This window comes from Semicossyphus pulcher, unplaced genomic scaffold (genome assembly GCF_022749685.1).
Source record: "Semicossyphus pulcher isolate SPU_LCO1_2020_fin unplaced genomic scaffold, fSemPul1.0.p SCAF_2, whole genome shotgun sequence".
In the NCBI taxonomy this organism is placed as follows: Eukaryota; Metazoa; Chordata; class Actinopteri; order Labriformes; family Labridae; genus Semicossyphus; species Semicossyphus pulcher.
Genome location: NW_027211693.1, coordinates 23,377,717 through 23,396,879, shown reverse-complemented (window position 1 = coordinate 23,396,879; position 19,163 = coordinate 23,377,717). Strand labels below are relative to the sequence as shown.

Here is a 19,163-nt window from a genome sequence, read left to right as displayed (position 1 = left end):
TGGCATCCATATTGTTGTTGTCAAAACACAGCTTTAACGTGTGTGTGTGTGTGGGGGGGTTTTGGCTCTCTAACCTAAGCCGCGGTCATCATACCCCCAAGGTCAACCTCTTCTTTTTCCCATCAGCAGTGAATTATCTCCACAAGCTGCTCCGCCAATCCAGGGCCCGAACCGCACGCCCATTTAACGGGTGTCTCGTAGTGAGGGGGGGGGCAGCGCGGTCGAGGTCGGCGCACCGCAGCACACGGCGCGGCTGCAGAGCGACGCGACAGCATTTTAGCAGGCGGCCAATGAGTGATTACCTCGCAGCTCCACTCATAATTCAGCGTGACCTCAATCTGCCAGCAACGCTACGGTTTGATGGATCTGCTCACAGTTTGGGTGTCGGGTCCTCGCATGTCAAACACAGGCAGATAATTTCAGGGCTATCTGTTGCTCTTACAAAGTGAAAAACATGCGAGATGCGAGTGTGACACACGTGTCGGCCGTGTTGCATCACGCTCTTTCTGTTTAATTTGGCGGGATGTTGAGTGAGGAATCGTAGATGTCAGAGTAGATACTGAAGACAAAACAATGTCACAAATGGTTAACCTCCGTCATGATGATGCCTGTCGTCTGTCGGTCTATTCATCATCGCCGTGCCTTATCAATCAAAGTCGGCACAAATAAGCGTGCACGCTCACACGCACACGCACGTACACCTCCCAGTGTGGATAATTAGTGGATTCCCTCAGTGGGCGATCGAGCCCATGCTCTCCTTCCTCTCTCTCTGACCTTCCCCTGTGAGCTTCCTTCCACAGCGGGGCTCATCACACGCAGCTCTAATACATATTTATCGGTCAGGTGACAGCTCAAGCTCGCTGGATTTATATGTTTCTCGACAAACAATGGTAAAGCCTCGGTCACTCTTCCTCCCTTTCATCAACCAAAGCGGAAGATAAATCTATGAGTGTCACCCTGGCTCCTCAGCAGCGGGCCATCTGCGGGTTCTTGGGCGCAGATAGACGGGTCGACCGAGGCTCGTCACATTCAGGCCACTCTCCTCAATTACGGCAAACGGATTTGATATACGTATGTCTGTCAAACGGTCTTGGCGATCAGAGGAGCGGCTCTGCTGGCAAACGGCTTTCCTCTGGCAACTTGTGATCAAAGACATTTAGAAAGTGGCAGTGGCATGGCCGGCGGCATTGGGATTCAGGACAGACTCCCTGCACCATGACTGGCTCTGTTTGCACAGCGCAATCTGAGGCGAGATGTGAAGAGAGGCAATACCACTAAAGAGTGAGGGAAGGGGAGGGAGGGAGGGGAGGAGGAGGAGAAGGGTGGGATGGCAGGATTAAGCCCAAGCCCCCCCCCTCTCCTCCTCTCCCCTCCTCCTCGCTGCCTCCGAGCGGCCATCTTTCATCTTGAGGCTGTCCCTCTAATGCTTTCAAGTGGGAGAAACTCTCGACATCTGCTTCCGCTCCCTGGGACGCGGCACAGGCCACCGTCCTGCAGAGACGCACAACCGCGGGACAGATCCAAGGGCAGCGGCGGGGCAGGGCCACAGAAAGTCTCCTCAGTGTAGACTGAGATTCATGTTTCAGAAACAGGAAAGAAGAAGAAATAACTTCCACAAAAAGATCTTAATTATCAAGGAGTTTCAGTGCCACTTTGGTCTTTGTGAATGTGTTGAAAACATTAAAACCACACCTGTATATATCATTTCGAATGCCAAAAGGCTGACAACCATCTACACCAGGCCTGTTCAGCTAGCGGCCCACATCCAGTGTTTCCCACGCAGTCTTTAGCTTGATGCTGCACACAGGTGTATTAACGGCTGCCAAGTATTTGCCAACCCATTTTAGCATTTGGTACATTTTAAGTTTTTGGGGGTTTTTTTTGAGAGAGAGAGAGAGAGAGAGAGAGACACCACCCGCGATCAAATTATAAGTGGACACTCTCCGCTCGCGCTGCCCCTCAGAGAACTGGAGCAAGGTGAGCACATTTAGTCAGGAAGACACAGGAAGACACAATGATATAGCATGGTAATTAAGAAGAATTAATACTGTGATATAACAAATAACCTACGGGAAACAGGGTCATGCATTTTAAAATACCTATGCTGCAACTCCTCACAGGCGACTTACAGAAACATTAGGCCAACTTTCAGCAAACTTCAGCTTCACAATGTCTCTAAACGCAATGTCTGCTCTAACACGTAATAAACCAAGATATTTATTGTTTATTTATAATTCAATAGTTGATTCTATTATTATTGAAATCTTTGATGCTGTAAATGCAGGAGCTATTTGAAGCTATTGACAAAATAGTTGAATAGCCGTGATCTACCCCGACGAGGGTGATTCAGTTCCACAAACAATCATTCAAACTCAATACATAAGAAAGAATATAATATCACACAAAAGTCCTCCTTCAATATCACAAAAAAACTCTGAAAATAATAAGCTTATGCAAATGTTCATCGTTCTCTGAATCCATTAATTAACTACATAAAAACAACGAGGAGGAGTCACACTTAAAATAATTCTCTTTTAATGTTTTCTGATTTATTTGGCACATGTAAAAAAGAAGAAGCAAGAAGGTCGTACAGGAAATAATAATGTTACACAAATAGAAAGCATCACGTCGCATCAACTGTCAAACACTCGATGACTCAGTAGCCGAAAAGAAGTGAGAAGAAGGGGGTGCTACAGCCGCCTCCCGGGGACCAGGATGCTAATGCAGCCCTGGTTGTGCGTTGCCCCGTGCTATTGTGTGACCCAGGGCCTGTGGTCATGATAATCCATCCATGCTTACCTATATATAGTTTTAATACAAATGTATTACTGATATGTTCATATCAAATATATAATGTCATTATTTAGATCATTATTTATTGTAACCAAATGTTTGTCATTTGTCAAATGTATAAATCCATTTAGATATATTTAATTTATATGTACATTTTTCTATATGTACATGTGTGATCAGGCTGTCAAACATAAATATATAAAATGTACCCATACATATAAATTAGAGCCTTCCTGCACTAGATACCCAGCTAGCAGGAAAACATCACCTACAAGTTCTAATTACGTTTAAAGAACGTTTTAAGGATGTTTATCATTTCAAATAAAGTTCTTGTAACGTTAAAACTTAAACTAAGACAAACCCTTTTAACTGCAAGATGTTTTCAGGATGTTATTGAGGCCTGGGAAGTCAGAACGCCTTTTATAAAACATTTGCTCAATGTTCCGTAAAAAGAAAGGTAGAACATGCTTCCTTTTCTTTTCAGGATGTTAGTACGGCCTGAACTATCAGAACTTGATTTATAAAACGTTCCTGAAATGTGATTTGAACATTCTCACCGCAACAATGTTTTCAGAGAATGTTCTCCTGCTATTAAAAACATCGCACGTAACATTCTTCTTCTTAGGATGAAAAATATCTAGCGGGGTAGCTGTAAGGGCAGCGTTCAGGCAAGGCCACAGAGAGCTGATCATTTCCTACATGTATGAGTCAGAGACAGCAGAACAAACATTTGGTTCTCTGAGATTAAAAACAAAAACCTACGATTCAGACGTTGTATTAAAATCTGCGCCAATAGCTGCATTCACAACTATAATCAATGTTCAAATACTCCAAATGTGGCTCGTACGAGCAAACACTCTCACCACAGAAACATTTCACAGTTCACTCACCCAGACACATTAATTCTACTTACTACTTGAGAACAAATAAATGTAAATAGCTCTGTAAATAAACACTTCATCTTCACCAAGAAGAAATAAGCCCCCCGCCGCCTCTGATTAAGACTACCAAAGTGATATATCTGGCACTTAAGTCTGCTGTTTACCTCATAAACACAAAGACTTCAGCACAGCCACCCACACTGTCGCTGAAACACCACAAACTGAGTGTGCGCGCGTGTTCATTTCTGTGGGAGTCTCTAATGTGGAATCATTTAATGACTTTTTTAATGGGTGCCATTTTTAGGGAGCGTTTCATCTGCTGCGGTTTTCCATATCATGAGCTCAGAGGTGTTCCTGCGATGAGAAATAAAGCCGTGCGGTTAGAAAAGTTTCTGCTCTGATTCCCTGAGATTTGTAAAAAGCGCACTTGTGATTTAAAGGAAAATATATCAAGGGCATGAGTGGTGCTGTCAAGACAGAGATTGTGCGACGTCGGTGATGATGTGAGGGTGTACCCGAGACAGAGAGGATGTCATGTCACCTTCACTCAGCTGTCTGCAAGGAGAAATCTTTCAAAGAGGGCGCAATTCAATTATTTCTGAGGAAATGATGTTTGTTATTTGGGATCTGTTCCTCGTGCTGAAAAGTCATTTTAGATTTCCTTCATACTGCACTGTAACTAAAATGTAATTTAATTTGCGAGCGAGCGCCCCGTGAGACTGTAGATGTGTTCGCCTGGGTTTCTGAACCCCCTCCGCCCCCATCAACGCTCGCCCACACACACAAACACCACGCTCCTATGTACATTCAGATGCTCTGTTGACTTTTAGTCTCTATTTCTGTGTTTAACAAGCTGAGATCATGTTGTTCCATTCAGCCTGGTCCTCTTTCATTGTGTGCCGCCGTGTTGCATTGTATCGCCGGGTGAAAATGTGCGGCTCCTCCTGCAGATGTAGGGAGTCAAGTTTTATTTATAGCAACCCGCCCACAAACTCCTGTAGAATTTAGTGATCGTTCAGGTACGGGAAAAAGGCTCTAAACTCACGCGAGGTGTAACTGATGCAGACGTGCTGTGTGTGCGCACGTGTGTGTGTGTGTGTGTGTGTGTGTGTAATGAGTGCAAAAAGGAGCATCTGTGTCTGTAATTGCTGTGTTTGAGGTTCATCTAATTTAAGCTACCTTGAAAAGAGCATTAGCAGGGGGAGGGCATTTGCACAAGGTTCATACGTTCAAGAACGCTTAAATCTGACTCTTTTTGCTTTTCTTAATTTAATGCAGCGAAAGGAATTAATTTTTCTGAAGGTGCAGTCCTGTGAGCGAGTTTTGGTGCATTTGCAACGAGCCTATAGAGCCATATTGGCAGCATCTGCTCCTGACAAACATACAGAGAGTATTACGGAGAGAGCGCATAGAGATGGATGGAAGGAGACAAGCTGACAGACAGAGTGCTGATTCCCTCCTCTGTCTGCGAGCTGTCTGTGAGACCAGGCCATCTGCACATTCATTATCACAGCCATGATTCCATTATTGTCTCGGGCGGCAACAAGGACTTGTTCTGTCTGGCCTTTGTTATTCTTATCGGCTGCGTAGCTGACAGTCCCCTTTTGATCGTGGCAGCAACAAAATTAAAAACTATCATGTAGTATAGCACATAACTGAATTATCCTCTGTTACAGTGACACACTAACATCTTCCTGTCTCTCCTCCCTGTGCAGGTCTCTTCCACAGAGCCATCATTCAGAGCGGGTCGGCCCTCTCCAGCTGGGCGGTGAACTACCAGCCGGTCAAGTACACGCGTCTGCTGGCGGAGAAGGTGGGCTGCAACGTCCTGGACACCTTGGACATGGTGGACTGTCTGAGGAAGAAGAGCTCCAGGGAGCTGGTGGAGCAGGACATACAACCAGCGAGGTACCACGTGGCCTTTGGACCTGTAATCGACGGCGACGTCATCCCCGATGACCCCGAGATCCTGATGGAGCAGGGCGAGTTCCTCAACTACGACATCATGCTGGGGGTCAACCAGGGGGAGGGGCTGCGCTTTGTGGAGAACGTGGTGGACTCGGAGGACGGCGTGTCTGGGAATGACTTTGACTTCTCCGTGTCGGACTTTGTGGACAGTTTGTACGGGTACCCGGAGGGCAAGGACACGCTGAGGGAGACCATTAAGTTCATGTACACAGACTGGGCGGACAGAGACAATCCAGAGACGAGGCGCAAGACGCTGGTGGCGCTGTTCACGGATCACCAGTGGGTGGAGCCGTCGGTGGTGACGGCTGATCTCCACGCTCGCTACGGCTCGCCCACCTACTTCTACGCCTTCTACCACCACTGCCAGAGCCTGATGAAGCCGGCCTGGTCGGACGCCGCACACGGGGACGAGGTGCCCTATGTTTTTGGAATTCCTATGATCGGCCCCACCGACCTTTTCCCCTGTAACTTCTCGAAGAACGACGTCATGCTGAGTGCGGTGGTCATGACCTACTGGACCAACTTTGCCAAGACTGGGTGAGTCAAAGACTGCGTAGTGTTATATCTCAGTTATCTGAAGAAGGGACTGGAATTGCTAGTACATTTATCTGCTCATCATTCAATCCTCATTGGTTCTCTTATCCGCTGGATTTAAGTGTTTTGCAGAGTAATTATGGTTTATTGTATATTATCTGTTTAATATTTTATGGTGAGGAACAGATGATTAGATTGTGAGATAAGCGTATGAGACTGATGGCTGCTTGTCTACCTTACATGTGCTACAGGGAAAAGACAAGACTCTGAACTGAATAAACGACACAGGTTGTCAGAAGCTACAAAAACACATCAGATGCAGGGAAGCATTAAAAAATGCTTGCTACACGTTTAAGAGCAGAGCTGTCTTTAATGTTTCCATGAAAAAGGATTTTGTGTCACGTAAGTCGTGCATTGTGTTTTACCTAAATGTCAGTGTCTGGCTTAACAATAACAGAAAGTTGTTTTTGGGGTATTCTTCATGTTATTTAAGAGTTTGCCATTTCCTGCTAGACATACAAAAGTGCTGATGACTCATTTGGCACTTTGGGCCGTTTACATAATTGTATTTCCGTCCCTGAGTATAAATACCGCTAGCTGCCATCCTCAGTGCTGTAAACGCCAATCAATATCCATGACAACTCCATGCATAGCTCTCTGTCTTGAAAAGAGACACGTTAATGTGTGGTATCAAATGGAACTTGTACAAGGTAGCCCTTTCATTAGAGCTTGATGTTTGCTGAAGTTGCAGTGTGTATGAGTCTTTTTTCTCCATTTACAGTGTGTGTGCAATCTCGGATCCCATCGGCTATAGTCTGACGTCGATAGGCCTCTGGGGACACCAGGAAACATGCCGGGGCGTGTAGCCTGCGGTTAGCATATAAGACTTCCGGATAAGACTTCCTTTTCCGCGTGCTGCATTGTTTACAGAAACTGTTTTTCTTGTGATTTACTTTAATTAACGGGTCTTACCTTTGCCAAAATTTCCACATCATGATGCAGATTAGTAAAAAGTAATAATGAAGCTTTGTCAGGTCTGTCCTCAAGAGGAGGAAACTTTTAAAAATGCTCGTTTGGTGAATGGAGGCTGGATCGATCGGATGCGTTTGAGGAAGTCAGGAAATCTGAACGCTGAATGGCTTTCGTGACACAACGTCTGGGAATTTATCTCAAGTTGAATTTTTGATGTAGACCGATTGTTAGCTGTTAGCATGCAGATGTCTGTTTACAGAGATTAATAAGAAGCTAAATTGTTGTCAGATGACGCTGATGGGAGCCAGGGTGTTATTACAGCGGGTTACGTTACGCCTGCTTCATCCCCCCCTCACGACTGTTTTTCCTGCATACGCCGCAGCCTGCTGTTACCTGATTGGTCAATATTACTCAGACTACAAGCATAGTACAAACGGAAACCAGAACACTTGCCTTCCCTAAAATCCACGTCCCTGCCTACAGTTTGTATATTTCTATGTAGAATGTGTATATAAAGATTACAGCGTGTGTAACTTTTCTCATGTTCTGGGTGTTGAAGCTGGTTGCTAATTTAGGCCAGAGGGATCGGACTGTCTGCAGTGATGGTGGAGCAGCTGCTTATTTCAGAAAGTCAGACGCTGTGAATGGGATGAAAGGCTGTTGGTTCACCAACGTCAGCCCATTAAATTCAATAGCTATTATCTACATGGCATTAGCCGTGTTTTCTCTGTCTTTGTTACAGTTAGCCGACCCTTCAGAGCGCTTAAATCTGTCCGGCAATTCATCCTCAGCAAAGATGAAGTCCCCCAACGCAGAGGAACACATTATGATTAGCAGAAGGCTACAAAAAGTTAATTTAACTTCAGGAAAATTACTGAAATTGTTGAATTAAACGGCTGAATGAAAGATAGTACTACTGACTGCTGCAGGATCTAAACAGCATTAAGATTCTGACCAATCAGGAACCAATCACTACCACTTTAAGAGCAGCCCTCTGTATCCCGCTCTAATCCCAATTTAAATCAGACAAGTGTTTGGTTTTCATCCAATTATTAAGTCAGTCTTTAGCTCAGCGTAATGATTAAGTCTAATTATGTAGCAACACAACATATCGACATATATTACTCCTTGTGTTTAAATTAGTTAAGCAGCAGTAATTGCACATGAGTAAAGCGAGTGATCAAACAATTACAAAGTTGTTATCGATAGAGAGTCAGTCTGGAATCCTCTCTCAGTCCTATTAAAGGACGTCTGTGCCACAGAAAGAAGCTGCCGGGAGAAGAAGCTCCACAATGGATGGTAAAGGACAGAAAAAGGCATTTTTCAACAAAGACATTTTTTTTTCAGAGGTGTTTTTCGCCCGGACTTCCTGGGTCCCCGTCTGAAAACCTGAGACATATTGAATCTGAGGAAGATTAAATGTTCCCCCAGAATGTGTGCTGAGCTTTTTGTGCTTGGCTGACTGTTTGGGTTGAGTATGTGTGCATGGCTGCCTGCCTTTCTGTATGCTAGGCCGTGTGTTTGTGTGTGTGTTTGGCTGGAAATACTATCTATGTGCTGTTATACCAAGGCTCCAAAGACACAGAGACTTATCAGGGAGACATATCAAACTCTTGCCCTCGGCGGTATCGATTCCCTCAGCGTGGAGCAAGTCGATCACTCGTGCCCTGGGTGACTCCCGCTCCCCGCAAAGCTCAATTCCACCCCCACCCATCACAAAGCCTGAGCATTTTGTATGACTACTAGTAATCATTTCTAACAACTGAAATTTAATTTGACAATCCCGTAACCAGAGAGGTATTGATCCCATCCTGGACGGGACGCAGGAGGAAGTTTCTTTTATCTGCCTTTGTATCATCATCTGTCCAATCAGGTGGCATTTACATCCAGCCGTCTAGATCCTTGAACTGCTAATGGCAGAGTGCTGCAGATGGACTGATGTCGGCCGCGCTGTCTCCTCGAGGAAAGCTCTGAGGTCCATCAGTGATGCTTGGACTAAACAGCTGTCTCCTCTGCCTGGCAGCCATCTTGTGTCAACAAAAAGAAAGCTGCAATTTCAAGATTCAGATTTTTCCACTTACCCTTCCAAGAATATTATCTGTATTTATAAGAAAAGAGGCTTTATTTGATTTTAATGAGAAGTTAGACGCCTCCAGCTAAAGACGCGCACACTGCGTCTGAGCTGACTCACTCACTTAATTTGGATCTTGCATTGTCAGTGAAATTAATTCTGATGGGTGCTGACAGCCTGCCCATCTTACCTACAACAGCTCAGATTTAACACAGAGCCACGGGCGGGGAGCCTTCCGTATCTCTAACCTGGCCTTCACCCCGGCAAGCAGCACAAGTTGAAACAACAAATTGCACTTTACCGCTGACCCCGTGTCAGTTTTGTAGATTTCCGCATCACTGGTTGATTGTGAAAAGGAGCAGAGCGCTGGGAGAGGGAACTGGTTGTAGCTCCGCGCTCGCCGTGTTACGGGTAGTATCCGCCCTGTGGTGTGTCGCTTTGGCGTTACTCCAGATCGGGGGATTACACACAGGCCGCAATTAGGCACTCAGACGGTAAAAAGCCAGGGATTAGATGCCAGGATAATAGAAAACTCGGTGCGCCGCTCCAAAGGGTAATTTTACCCCAGTGCAAGAAGAAGGCTCTACTATCAACTCCTTAAGGAGACGGTGGTAAGGATGTGAGATATTTCCCTTAGATTCTGAAGTTCATCCTCCTCATTTAGACCGCAATAGGGGATATAGATCTCTCCTCCAACACCACCCAGCCCAATCTGGCTCCAGAGGACATCCTCTTAATTAAGACGCTGTTGGATTCCCTTTGCCTTCTTGGCCCCGTCCAACCAGCCGTCTTCCTCGTATCTGTAAAGCAGCAGCTCTCGCTCCCCGTCCAGATGTTCATAATGAACTGACCCAGATTGCACTTCCTGCCCTCTCGCTAAATCGGCTGTAGAAACATGTGTGACATGATGTTGAGACACTTGGGCTGCATGTCAACACTGTGTATCATAGCAGCGTCCCCCCCGCCCCAAAGCTCTTCCCGTCCCTGGCTCTCATGTGTCATCTTTACGAGGCAAATCCCGGCCCGTGCTCTTTTTTTTTTTTTTGCTCCATCAGTGTCAGTGAAGCATAAAAGCATACAGAGAGTGCACGCTGTCAAATCTTCTTAGTGTGCGTGTGCGCATGTGTGTGTGAGAGCGATTGTGAGAGCGTGCGTTTTACACCATGAGGCTGTTCTTTGCTGAGAGTTAGGGATGTTTCAGAAGCCGGGGATTTACTCAGCTCAGAGTTATTTTTCTGGCTGCAATATTTGTTTTACTATTGACAGGCGAAATTGTCCTGCACTTCACTGCTACAATAACTCCTCCTGAACTGGTTCTCCCCAAACTTTTGCCACAATTCGGCAGCTTGGGCGCTTTCTTTAAGTCGAATGCAAGCACAGAACCCGGACTGTACACACATCGGAAAAGGCCGGAGATGAAAGCCCAGAAAAGATCAGTCATCTATACCATTAGTGGTATGTTGGTCCATCTTCCAGCGTCTTTGTTTCTCTTCCGGCTGGTGCTCATTCCCCCTGTTCGGCGAGTTAGCTGTGCCACATGCTGCGTGGGCCGTGCTAGGTAGTTAAAGAGCAGAGCGCCGTCATGTGCTGAATCTCTCTCTGCATTCCCGTCCACGCCTCTCTCCCTCTCATTATTATGCACAAAAAAAGAAAGTGTAGTCATGTTTTACATTCACAACATGAGCTAAAATATGCACTATTGATTGCTTTGTCTTTCGTGACAATGGCTGCAGACCAAACAAATGTACATAGCAGTAACTACAGTGCGGCGGAACAGGCGGCACTTTGATTTACAGCCCTGCTTGTCTCCCTCCCACATGTCAATCGAGCAACTCCTCTGTAGGCTTAACAGCGCGTATACATCAACTGTTTCTCCCGTCTGACCTCATTCACGCACTGATTCAACCTTTTTCTTTTTTTTTTACCCCAGCTGTCTAGTAGTTACATCACTCATCCCTTACCCCTCTACTTGTCCTTTCTCCCGATAATCCCCCTGTTCTCTTCGTCTGCCTTCTTCGCTAGGGGCAACTCGACCTGCGCCTGGAGTGTGTGAAAGCTCGGCATTGTGCAACAGCACAGCCACCTACCTACTCCATTAAATAGGCACTCACTTGATGGGGAGATTTGTAGCCAATATCCTGATTTGCATTAGAGAAGGTAAGGAAGTGGTGTGGCTTGTTAAGGGGCCTGGATGCAATTGATCGGTGTCCATGCTGTGTGCTGAATGTAATGAGGGAGAGGGCAGCGGGGGGAGGAAGTAGGTCTGAATGTGTACATCCATAAGTAAGTGGTTGATTAATTAAAGCAGGGTTAAATATTAAGTACAACTTGCTTAAAGTAGCAGTTGGTAGAAAAAATAGGGGCGTACGGACGCCAAAGGGGGAGGAGAAGGTGTTTTGTTCGCTGTCACTCATCAAATCAAACAAATCAATAGCGTCTATAATAAGGAGTGGTCTGAGAGCTGTGTCCTCCAACACTTCTGCACGCCCCAAAGTCACAGCGCCTCGCCCTGCATCACTTAGCCTGCTGAACCGAAGGCTGCCATTAGATACGAGCCACGCATCACTCAGCCCTCTGCCCCAGCGTGAGACCACACGAAGGGTAAAGGAGCACAGCCTGATCATTTGCCCGCTCAGTGCCGAAGTCACCCCCCCCGAGACGGTCCACAAATAGATTTAGATTGTTTGTAAAAAAATAAAAAAAATGTACACAGAAAGCAGGGGAAGGTGTCGCGAACCTTCTGTTGGAGTTATAAAATCACAATTAGCTGCTTACTTTGTGTTACCTGGTGAGTAGATAAACAACTGCAGGGGATGAATTTGTCTCACAACGGTTAGAACAATAAAAAAAACAGGTTCTAACTTTACATATTTTAGCAGCTTAGCGAAAGAGCATCAGTGCCACTGAATTAATGCGTGTTCCTTGTTTTATATCGAGAAGCTATACGCAGCTCAGGATCCACAGACCTCGAGTGTAGTGAAAATAGATTCTTGTCTTCCCGCCTTAGGGCACCTAAACGTGTCTTTTCAGATTTGGTGATGGCTAGGTCTATGATCATTCAAGCGCTTCAAATTACATCAGGATGAAAAGGGGAAGGAGGTACATGGGGAATGAAAAAAAGAAAGAAAATGATATTCATTCTTTCCCCTTATCTACCTTTTACATCGGTGCTTGCAGACAGGCCCTGGAATAGGTAATGAGCTCCGGTCCTGCTCCGCCTCGTGTGCAGGTAGAGCCGGGAGAGTGTGTCTGTCATCCAGGTGGCGCGGCGTCTTATAGAAGACTTACAGTTACACAAAGCTTTGTCTTTTATCAGCCTGGAGAGGCCTCGTCATCATCGCTACACGGCGTGTACCGCTTTGTGAAATGTGACATGCTTTGCGTTCGAGTGAGGCACTTGTGTTGCCCCAGAGGCCATCGCACCATGATGCGATGAAACTCAAACACACACATACACAGGTACGCAATGTGACAGACGGGGAGATGAAGCACGCACACACAAACTCCCAGTCAATCACAGACGCAAACACATGGGAGCACTTAAACACGCGTGGCAGGCCAAGGTTAGCGGGGGTCAGCGGGTCATCATGAGGAGGAGGTGAAGGCTATGGTTTATGGTAGCACACAGCCATATGAACACATCAGAGGAAATCTGAAAGGCCATTAAAACGCCTGCTTTTATGGGTGTAATAATCCCTCCTCTCTGCCTGGGAGGCCAGCCACAGCTCCAATGACCGTTGGGATTAAGTGGGAGGCCTGACAGGAGGCAGGCTATCAGCTAATGCAGGGGGAGCTACAGGAGCCCAACAGGACCAAAAAACATCACCTTATGCCAGGACTGTTTATACAAGTCTCGACGAGGCGTTTGCCGAAGAGCTGAGCACACACGCTGAAGCAAAGTTTGGCATTTTATCACCCAACTGTCATAATATTTGAATGAGAAATGATGCAATGACCAAGAGCGTCGAGTGCAAGAGTGTCAGCTTTAATTTGAGGCTATACAGGCAAATTAAATGAACAGAGTTAATTTTTTTTCTGCGAGCCCTCCGCCTCCTCCACACGCCTTCCTTTCAGCTCGCCAGACAGTTTCTGACAGGCTAAGATAATGTTCAATGAGTGTTTTCATTTAACATCTCTAATGAAAAGTCTCTACTCCGGAGCTACTTCTTAAAAAAAGTGTACGGCCAATCAAGATCAGCCGACTGTTGATATGTTATCGTCGCCTATTTAATTATATGTTTGTATCTCAGAGTGTTCAGCTGGCTTCATTACAATGTTTATGTTCACACGTTCTCAGAGCTTAATGTAGAGATTAAAGTACTTACACAGTAAAGGTAGAAAAACTTCAAACTCTGTTTATTTGTTATCTACAAAGAGGAACAAAATAATTATTTCTATAGCTTATGATTTGTTGTTTGGGTGAGATTGTTACTGTCTGCTTTGTCGTTGTTTTGAACAAATTAATGGGGCGACGCCATAGACTGTATAAAAAGATGGGCGACATGACAGCTCCCTAAAAGTGAAGCCAAAGCCTCTCTATCGCCCCCTGCTGACTGGCTGCAGTATAGGTCATAAAGCCCGCCTCCTCCATGTTAACAGATGGGACATGAGTCAAACTATAAAATCAAAATACAATTTTTTCTCAAACATGATTTCAGTCATTAAAGTTAGCTCTTCACTAAGTGTTCATTTTTCTGACAAGTTTATTTTTAATTAGTTATTTGATGCTTTAAAAAGGATGATTGACAGCTCTGTTGACAGATTTGACTCCCGCAGTTCCAGATTAGCAGAGTAGACGAGGAAGAGAGGAGACGTAACTAAAACAATCACTACAGTCATTGAAGTTTACATATCTGTGAACGTCCGCTTCAGACCAACACAAAGAAGCTGTTCTGCTGTTAAATACGCTGCCGTGTGGGACCTTTGCTATTTTTTGCGGTAAGTTAAGTGTGCGTTTTTGTTAGCGGAAGTGGCTACGGCGGCTCTAGCCGCCGATCTCTATTGCCCAATTTTGGCTCCAAATAATGTCACCATCGCAAGATGGCAGCGCCCGTCACAGGGGCTATTTTGGCATCAACTCCGTACAATGAGAGCAGATGGAGACGTGTCGTCCATCCATATTTAGAGTTATTTGGCGACGCCTGCTAGCTAGTTCAGGCAGGCGACTCAAGCTGCACTGATTTCACACTTGACATGCGTCACTCTCCACACTCGCCTGACAAACACTTCCTCCCGATTTGGCGGCCTATTTAAGCTACAAGATTTCCGGTCTCTCTCACTCTCTGCAATGTCATTGTCATCTCTGCCCTGCACCAGTAGCTACTGCGCTCTTACTTTCAGCCCCCCCACCACCCCAGCATCCACCTGCAGGGGGTTTAAGATATGATCTCATCACTCCTAAAATTGCTGCATGTAAAATAAATCTGCGAGAAGTGATGAGGTATACAAACGTGAGTTGTCTGACTGAAATATATTAATTACTTCTAATATTTTGATCTCATATGCAAGCGACAAAACAACACGTATAAGATAGCTGCAAGATTTTCAAAATAAAGTGCACATCAGATTCAATCTGGCAGTCGCCTTTTGACGACTATATTGAATCATATTGTGCAACTGTTGTAAGGTGAACTATCTATTTTCCACCCAGGATTCAGACAAAGCTTCCGCTCTATTTTACCCCCTTCAGATAGAAAAACACAGCAGCACAGCTCAGGAAACATTATAAAGTGGATCTGACTACATTGCATCACACAGCACCCAGTACGCCCCCAGTACAAATGGAGCAGGGTAACCTAGAAGCCCTCACCACGCTGAGCGGCAAACACAGCGAGCTCAGATCACTCGTTCAGACTCCACAGCTCAGGGCAGGACTTCAAAGCCAGCGTGCAGCCCAAAGTTGAGCAGCGGTGGTAGAAAGTGTTCAAAGGAATGTAGCCTGTTTACTATTGACTTTGCAACAATTACCCAAGCATATGTGTGTGTAATTAGATAAGGCAGCCAGTTGTTCTCTAATGCGGCAAATCAAATTAACTAAAGATGCCACATTGATTTCTTTGTGTTCCCTAAATTATTCATCTTCACTTACACTGAACCAGCCAGCCAGCCAGCCACAAAAGAGCTTTTCTAACCCTTCCACACTGCTGCTCCCTGCACACACACGCAGTCACACACACACCGCTTGTTTTGTGTGATCTGTCCAAGTACCTTTTCAATATTTTGCCACCACAATTCAGCAAATTGACCCTCCTGAAAAGAGAGCATTTGCAGTGTTATGGAAATGCCCGGAATTCCCATTAACGGAGATTGCACCGTCCTCCGTTATTGTTGTCATGTGCGTGTATGCATATATGGAGAGATGGAGAGGGGGGGGGTTGAATGTGCATCTCTGTGTGTGTGTGTGTGTGTGTGTGTGTGTGACAGCACGAACAGCCCTGCCATGAGGATTCATGAGGCACGCAGGCTGCAGACAGCCACGTCTCAGGCTGCTCTATTGACGTCCTGTTCTCTGGCATGTTGTGCACGGGGAGATCAATATGACCTTACCTCCACCACCCACTCCTTTGAAACTTAATTACTGATATTCAGCTACAAAGTCATCATAGTCTGGCTGTCAATATTCATTGGGGATCATTACGGGCCTAATAAAAGAGGTTATTTACGGGCTGCTCTGCTGACACCGGCCCAAGTCCAGGGATTCAGCTCCAGCCATCTCAATTTGCTTTACCTCCACCCCTCTCTCTCTCTCTCCTTCTCTTCCTCTCTCTCTCACCTCTCCCAGAAGCACTGACCTGAAAAAGAAAAATTGACAGCGGAGAAACGAACAGGAGAGAAGACGGAGGGTGAATTCTTCTGGCACGGCTTTTAATTCTCTTGGCCGTGTTTGGAGCTTTTTCAGGGCCGTGCCAACAACGCAGCGTAGCCGCTATATCCCTAAAAATGAACTTTGCTTGCCACTGGCTGCGCGGTCAGACCCTCAAAGGGATATTTCCTGACATTTAGAGAAATGTCGCGCTGAGCCTTTCCTCCTTGGAACAACATAGTTTTAACTCCTCCGCTCCAACATCAATTATTGTGTTTTCAAGGCCGCCGTGCTATTCTTCAGGTTCTTCCACAGAAAGTCATTTCCTCTGTAACAAAAGCAATAGCACGGGCCGCAGAGCTCCCACCCCTGACATTGTACGGCAACGGGGCAACAAGGAGTTGTGTGATTGCTGGAGATTGCTATATGTTAATTCATTCAATAAATCAATAGCTTCACTGTAATTGAAATGGTCGGCCATCCGGTGTTGAGGCAACATGTCGAGACGCTGAAAAGTGGAACAGTGAACTCTGTAGATCAAAAGAGGTACTGCATAAAGAAAATCTCTCTCTCTCTCTCAGTCGCACACATCCCCTTTTGTCTCACACAAACATCCCTATGTCCAAACCCACACACACGCACGCTGCAGTCTCCTCTTCCTGTCTTGATTAATATGGTCCACTTTACATCAGCACACTGGAAGCCGACGCACACTGTGCTGCCTTCCCTGAGCAATTAGCGGAGGGGCTCCACCAGCGTCGGATTATCAACAACAAGATGCCTCCTGACGCGAGCCCTAAAGCCTGCTGACTTATTCATATGTGTTTACTTTAAAAACCTCTGCCCTGGTTTTTGTGGGTGGGCTGCATCTGAACTGAATTAGGAGCAACATCTGGGGACAGAAGAGAGAAGGGGATGAGGCACGTCGTGACAAAACAGAGGTGGCTGGAAAGAGATGTCAGAATGGGAAATAAATTGATAGGACAAGTCAGCGAGTCGATGCAGCAACAGAAAGTGTAAAAATACAGACCCGGCCATACACACCTGTATCAATTATTTGCAGCCGGTTGCTGTTGTGGATTTGTGCTTTCGCTGTTTGTGGGATTCGCTGAGCGAGATTAATAATTTCTCCAGCAGTGGCTGAACCTCTTTCACGCCAAAGTATAAGCTGTGACTGATTCTGTTATGTTTCCTTTTTACTATTTTTATTTGCCTCCATCCCCTCATGAGTGTGGGAGCATGAATAATTAAATAAACTGTCACAATCTTATTTAACACTCTATTATGTCTCTCTCCTCTCTCTGTCTGTAGAGATCCCAACAAACCGGTTCCCCAAGACACCAAGTTCATCCACACCAAGGCAAACCGCTTCGAGGAGGTGGCCTGGTCCAAGTACAACCCGCAGGACCAGCTGTACCTGCACATCGGCCTCAAGCCACGAGTGCGCGACCACTACCGCGCCACCAAAGTGGCCTTCTGGAAACACCTAGTGCCCCACCTGTACAACCTCCACGATATGTTCCACTACACCTCCACCACCACCAAAGTGCCCCCGCCGGAGACCACCCAGAACACCTTGTCCACCAAGAGGCCCAACGGGAAAACGTCCTGGCCGTTCAACACCAAGCGGCCCCCCATGTCGCCGGCCTACAACAGCGAGGACAAAGACTCGTGGAGCGACGACGAGGAGACGGGGCCGCTGGTGGTGGAGAACCCGCGGGATTACTCCACGGAGCTCAGCGTCACTATCGCGGTGGGCGCCTCGCTGCTGTTCCTCAACGTGCTGGCCTTCGCAGCGCTCTACTACCGGAAGGACAAGCGGCGGCAGGACTCCGGGCACGGGCAGCCCAGCCCGCAGCGGCAGACCACCTCCAACGACATCGGCCACCACGCGCCGGAGGAGGAGATCATGTCGCTGCAGATGAACCAGACGCACCACGAGTGCGAGGCGGGGAACAGCAACGAGGGGGCGCTGCGTTTAGCCTCGCTGCCCGACTACACGCTCACTCTGCGGCGCTCACCGGACGACATTCCCCTCATGACGCCCAACACCATCACCATGATCCCCAATTCCCTGGTGGGCATGCCCAACCTGCACCCCTACAACACTTTCACAACCGGCTTCAACTCCACCGGCCTGCCGCACTCCCACTCAACCACCCGCGTATAGCTTTAAGGAGGCCAGGGGCCAGCCAGCGCAGGCGGGGGAGGAGGAGCGGGAGGATGAACGAACGGAGGAGAGGATTGTGTTTTATAAATATCACAGGGAGGGGGAGGGAGGGCTACGAGGGGGAGGGGAGGGGAAGGGCATGAGTCGGATTAAAACGTGAAGAGATTTAACTAGACTTTTACTACGAGGAGAGTTGCTGAGAGCTCTCTATGGATGTCAAGTTGTGCAGAGCTGCCAAAATCAAACTGCTTCCCTTCTCCTTATCAGGGGAGGGGGTCTTTCTGCAGTGTTTTTTTCTAAAGTAATCATTTTAAAAGCCTTTTTAAGCAGACTGAGGAGATATCAACACTTTTTTTCTTGAATTCATAACAAAAACAAAGAGAAGTGCTTTTTATTTCCCATCCCCTCCTCCTGCGGGAGACACATCTCGAACAATGGCCTCTACGTCGATATTCGCAAAATGTTTTTAATTGCTTCTTTGTTTTGTTTTACGTTTCAATGCCTTACAAAGCTCGTTCTTTTTTGTCTTTATTTCTATTCCCTGAGACTATTCCGAGTGGAGTGTGTTACAAGCAGATGAGACTCAAAGATGAGAGACTGAAACCAGGAAGGGAACCTAGAGGATATGCAGATGTAGAGATTTTTAAAACCCATTTTGGGGCGACTCATTTTTGTTTCTTTCTGTTGCGTACCAACACAACAGCAACACAAACGGTGTTATCTCTTTCTTTTTGTTTTTTTTAAATCTCGTATAGAAATAATTTGTCTGGGACAGCTCTTGCCAGGAGATGAGAAGGCAGAGATAAATACTATGTTACTGTGATTGTTTTGTTAAGAAAAAAGTGCATCTTTTACAGCCAATTTCTCTGTTAAGCTATCTGATATTATCTCCACAAAGTGTGCACGTACACATGCTGCTTCGAGCACCTGTGTGTTTGTGTGCATGAGAAAATGATTTCCAGTTCCCTGCGT

At 46.3% G+C, this 19,163-nt stretch overlaps 1 protein-coding gene across 3 annotated transcripts in view; it reads left to right on the top strand.

The window, feature by feature from the left end:
• The window catches only part of nlgn3a (neuroligin 3a), a 129,521-nt gene extending 111,233 nt beyond the window's left edge, over positions 1-18,288 (top strand). For all 3 annotated transcript variants that reach the window (XM_069669615.1, XM_069669617.1, XM_069669614.1), the window contains 2 exons: positions 5,390-6,179; positions 17,333-18,288. In XM_069669615.1, the coding sequence (XP_069525716.1) occupies positions 5,390-6,179; positions 17,333-18,191 (1,649 nt within the window). In that variant the 3' untranslated portion in view covers positions 18,192-18,288. The remainder of the gene's footprint in view (positions 1-5,389; positions 6,180-17,332) is intronic.
• Positions 18,289-19,163: the final 875 nt, after the last annotated feature.